The sequence below is a fragment of the Entamoeba dispar genome, genomic scaffold (assembly GCF_000209125.1).
Source record: "Entamoeba dispar SAW760 scf_1105229462157 genomic scaffold, whole genome shotgun sequence".
Classification (NCBI taxonomy): Eukaryota; Evosea; order Mastigamoebida; family Endamoebidae; genus Entamoeba; species Entamoeba dispar.
The window spans coordinates 1-5220 of NW_001855052.1; the positions used below are offsets into that span (position 1 = coordinate 1).

The 5220-nt window shown below is 29.4% G+C and overlaps 3 protein-coding genes across 3 annotated transcripts, besides 2 other annotated features; 2 read left to right on the plus strand and 1 right to left on the minus strand.

Annotated features, from left to right (window-relative positions):
• Positions 1 to 116: a sequence feature (AT_rich).
• A 298-nt stretch (positions 117 to 414) lies between these two features.
• Positions 415 to 484: a sequence feature (AT_rich).
• Positions 485 to 1368: 884 nt separating this feature from the next.
• On the minus strand, positions 1369 to 2259 carry EDI_017380 (uncharacterized protein; the record flags this gene model as incomplete). The annotated part of the gene is made up of 1 exon (XM_001739379.1): positions 1369 to 2259. One exon carries the CDS (start codon positions 2257 to 2259, stop codon positions 1369 to 1371), a length of 891 nt encoding a protein of 296 aa, XP_001739431.1.
• A 159-nt stretch (positions 2260 to 2418) lies between these two features.
• On the plus strand, positions 2419 to 4033 carry EDI_017390 (uncharacterized protein; the record flags this gene model as incomplete). The annotated part of the gene is made up of 2 exons (XM_001739380.1): positions 2419 to 3629; positions 3673 to 4033. The coding sequence occupies 2 exons, from the start codon at positions 2419 to 2421 to the stop codon at positions 4031 to 4033; spliced, it is 1572 nt and encodes a 523-aa protein (XP_001739432.1).
• Positions 4034 to 4057: 24 nt separating this feature from the next.
• EDI_017400 (uncharacterized protein) lies at positions 4058 to 5002 on the plus strand (the record flags this gene model as incomplete). The annotated part of the gene is made up of 1 exon (XM_001739381.1): positions 4058 to 5002. The coding sequence occupies one exon, from the start codon at positions 4058 to 4060 to the stop codon at positions 5000 to 5002; it is 945 nt and encodes a 314-aa protein (XP_001739433.1).
• Between the last annotated feature and the right edge of the window lie 218 nt (positions 5003 to 5220).

Here is a 5220-nt window from a genome sequence, read left to right on the forward strand (position 1 = left end):
TTTATATTTTCATTTATATTAATAAATTATTAGAAAATAATTTTTAAATAATAAAAACATAAAAATACTTATATTTTTCATTGGAAATGAAATAAAAATATAAAAATAATATAAAAGAAGAAGATATTTAAATAACACATAGTCATTTCACAATGAAATGACTATGTGATTCTAAAAATAGAACACGACAATGATCACAAAAATGAGTGTGATGACGTGGCAACTAAAAATAGAAATAGAACATGACGTGGCAATACGTCAAAAAGTATTTATAGAAATAGAATTGACTCATCAACACGTAATCAAATAAAAATAGAATAATGTTATGAATAACAAAAAAATCTTAAAAGTCAGAATGAAAAACTAAAAATGAACTGACCAAAAGGTCAGATGACTTACTGACCGAAACTATAGTAAAATTATAGTAAAAAATATTAAAAGAATAATAAAAATATATAGTCATATATAATATATATATAAATATGTTTGGATTTATAAATAGAACAAGAATGATAATGAAACGGATATTGAGAGAAGTGATATAAATAACATAAAATTCCTTTGCTTGATTTAATGTTATCAGTTATCAGGAAATCGTTACATGCACTTCCCTTCGGTTGTTATTTCACTCTTATTTTCCTGACAACTGACAACGTTAAATTTTCACAAAGAAATTAAATTAAGAAGTTTTACTAAAGAGTTCATCTTTTTTGATTATTGAAGTATCTAAATCTAGGAGAAGACGAGTTGTTGTCGGTTCTCCTAATTGATAGTAAATGTTTAGTATTTGATTGGTTTGATTTGGTTGATTTGTTGTTGAATTGTTTGTTAAAGTGAATTTTTCTTGGTTTACTGGTGGTATTATTAATAAACAATCTTGATTTTTATTTATTGATGGACTGCTTACACCCGTTGATGATGGGAAATTTCCTGTTTTTATGTATGTTCTCGAGGTTGTTGGATTGAACGTGATGAGATTGAACGTATTGTCTGGTGCATCCGTTGGTTTTGCTAATGTAATTGTACTATTTGAATTGTTATGTAGTAGTATGTACATTGTTCCTTCTGTTGAGATATATGCATTTTGTTTTAATTCGTCTGCGGTTGGAGATGAAGTTAGGAATTGTCTTTTTGGTGCTATTGTAGAAAAGGTACACGTTTCTGTTTTTGTGTCATCATAATAGTCTGTTATTTTTATTTCGTTTAATTTTCTAATTGATGCATCTGTCGCTGGAAAATTTTCCAATCTATATGTTGTTTTTTCACCTATAATGTCGAAGTAAGTTTGACCAGCATCTTTAATTTCTTGTGCTAAGGATGTGACGTTGTATATTTCTTCCATTGAAATGAAAATAATAGATTAAAAAGTTAATTAAATATTGTGTGATAGAAGAAGTATAAATCTATGAAATCTCTTGGTTCTGAAAATTCTTCTACATATGAAACGAATAAAGCTCTGTCATTTTTTGTTGAGTCCATACAACGTAATATAACTGTTGAAGTGTCTTCTTCTAATACATGAACCCATGTAAGTACTCCGTTACGTATTGGAATTGATGTTGAACGTTGCAATTGAATGTATGCTTCATTGTCTGATCCTTTCCACATTATTAAAAATGGCCATGATGAAGATAATGTTATTGAAGCAGTGTCTGAATATCCTATAAATCTTCCCCATCTATTTGTCCAACTGATATCGGCTTCTGCTGTTGGTCCATAAACAATAATTGTTGATAATTCTCTTAAATTTTGTATGTGTGAAACATTTAAATAATAACAATTTAGTTTGTCAATAAAATATTGTAAAACATTTACGTTTACTGTTACTTTTGAAATTCCGTCAGTTGAAGGATTTGGAGTGTATTCATATGTTCCATTGTCTAATATATTTGCTATTATTTCATTGAATACTGGTTCTGGTACATTTATATTAATCGTTGCTTTAGATATTCCATCATAATTTGTATCTGGTATTAGTGTTTGTGTTCCTCTTGTTGTGTAAGTAACTGTTTTTTCTTGTAATGTTTGTTGTGGTACAACAATGTTAATTTTAGCTTGTGATATTCCATCATAACCGTCATCTGGTACTAAATCTTTAATACCATTTGATGTATAAGTAACTGTTTTTTGTTGTAAATTAGATGAAGAAGGAAAATTGTATAATGTATATTTATTTTTTTGTGCTATTATATCAAAAGATTTGTTATTTGTTTCTTTTAATAAATTGGATATGTCTGAAATGTCATAGAGTTCTTGCATCTTAACTTATTATTCATTTAGATGAGATCTGCTGCTAATTCCACGAGTGGACGTGATGCTTTAAAACCTAAAAAGAATATTGATGTTGTTAAAAGGAGTACACAACAAGAATTAACTGCTACAATTCCTATAAGTGATTCTTGGACTGGTCGAGTTGTTATGAATAATGCTAACGGTTTAGGTGTTGATGTACATACAATAGGTTCACTTGGATTATTGAATAAAAGTATTATATTTAGAGAATTATGTGATTGTTTTGATCAATTTAAAATTATGGATGTTCATATTTGTGGTGATGTTGCTAAAGGAGTATCTACTAAAATTGATTTTAATGTAGTATTTAATAAAGAATATGCTTATAGAGTTAGTACTGATTCCGGTACGAGTTTTACAAATGTTAGTTATGATCAGTTAATTACAATGATTACTTCTGGAGATTTAACTGAAGCTGATAAGGCCAATGATCTATTGAATTATTTAAATACAAATTATGCTATCGGAAAGAAAATTGTTAAACCTAGTGGTGAAAATGGTCATATTGCTACTCAAGAAGTAACATTTCCATGTATTTATGGAATGGCTGCTAAAAGAACTATTCCGAGTGGATTTTATCAAAATAATATTGATAATAATGCTGTATATTCTGAACCTAGTTATGAAGAGTTCGCTTCTTATTCTTCTTATATTTATCAATCTAAAATGCCCGGTGCACCAATGCATTTATCATTAGATATTCAAGGTGTGAGTAGTAGTGAAAAGATGATGACAATTCCTACTATCATGAGTGGTAAATTGTATGAATTTAAACCAGAGATACAAAATGGACGTTTTATACCTACTATTTTATATGGTGCTAGAGCTAGTATACCGGGAGTTAAAAATAATACTGAAAGTGATAAAACTGATACTAGATTGTTAAGTGTAATACAATATTTTGATGATAGTCAATTGGAATGGAATTCTAGTTCTAGTGTAAAATATACTGATGTTAGTACATTACAAAAAGGTGCGGCTCCTACTGAACAAGCACCCAATGAATTATATGCTATTCTTAAAGCTACTACTAGAATTGAAATAACTTCATATCGCGGTACCGTTTTGCCTTTTATTGATAATGCTAAATGGACAACATATTTAAATGATATTGTTAGTGGTGCCACCTTGAATATCGACGATAGTTATCTTCTTAAGGTAATGGGATATATTACTGTTCGTTTTAAGCAATTACGAACAACTAGGAATGAAATAGTTGAAACGTATTCATTCTTAAGATGGAGTATTAGTGATGGTACTACTAATTATAGTGAACAGATTCCGCTTACTGGTAAAGGTCATTATACCACTCAAAATGGTTCATTTGATATATATACGTTCTGGGGATAGTACTTGGACTGCTATACTCGGTACTAGTAGTATAAGTTCTAATAAATATTTATACGCTATTGCATTTGGTAATGTTAATAATGCAATTCGTGTATATTCGATGGCCGCAGTTGATAAAAATCACGCTTTTGATGCTAATAGTTTTATTAATGAAGTTGGTTCTAATAACGTTAATAATTATAGTGTTATTGTTGGAGTTAATCTTAATAGTGATAAACTTACTGGTACAGCTAAGTTTGCTTATAATGTTGGAGCTCTTAATATTGGTAGGACAAATTCTGATGAGTATTATGCTGCTAGTTATGTTTCGGCTAATTCTGCTTCTACTACTTATATTACTAAAATTGATTCAGTATCTGGTAAGACGATTCCTTTATTAACTGGTAATTAATTGAACTGTTATTTTCATTTGGTTATGGCAAGAAGAATGAGAGGTAGACGTACTATGAGAAGAAGAGGAAGAAGAAGTGCTCTTCGAAGACAAGCATTTGGTAATTTTGCAAGTGCAATGCAACAAAGAGATTCTACTAATGTAGTAATTTCTACACAAGAAGATGTTACTATTAATGTACCTGCTAATGGAAGTGAAGGTACTTTAATTAGAAATGTAAATGCTATATTAACAAGTACACAATATTTTGAAAATTATATGGGAATGTATGATCAATATAAAGTTAATGCTGTTAGAGCATCACTTGAAATGACATTTATTGGTAATGGATTGTTAAATAGTGCTACATTCCCATCTATTTGTACTGCATGGGATAGAAACGGTGTTAGAATTAAAGTTATTGATATTTCTGGTAATAAATATTTTGGAGTACCTGATTATGGTGTTGTATCAAGTTATTCATCTGCAAATGAAAAGACATTGTATTATGGAAGTAGATGGGGTGTCATTAGACAATTAGATGCTGCATCAATGATGGAAAAATCAATGTATTTACCAACAACAAATACAAAACAAGTATTATCACAAGATAATATGTATAGTGCATGGAATCCTCAATTACTTATTTCTATTAAAGCTCCTCAAAATGTTGCTGCTGCAAATGCTTGTACTTTAACTATTCATTGGCAATTTGATGTTACATTAAGAGGATTAAGAAAGGTTCTTACTCCAAATGCTGAAATATTTAGACCATATGCTGGTTTTATTGGTTATGCTAAAAATAATACAGGATTGGTTGTTCCTTCTAGTTCTGATGCTTCTGGTTATGTTGTAGTTGGTGGTGGTGATAATGCTAGTAAGCCTTCTATCAATCCTGATACAGTATATAATGCAGCTGATCAATCTTATACTAATGGTGGAGTTGTATTACCTAATAATGGTATGCCTGAGTCAAATCCTAATCTTTAATCTACTTATTTTTAATGAGACGTTGGTTTGATGTTAGACAACCGAGATGGAATCGGTTTAATCGTAAACAATTTAAGAATTATAAAAGACGTTATCGTGATTTTTATAATTATGAAGGTGATGAATTTCATACAAATTGGAGTGGTTATGCTACTGAATTTAAAAATGCTAGACAACCTATAGATAATGAAGTACAATATTATAGATTTGGTGGTAGA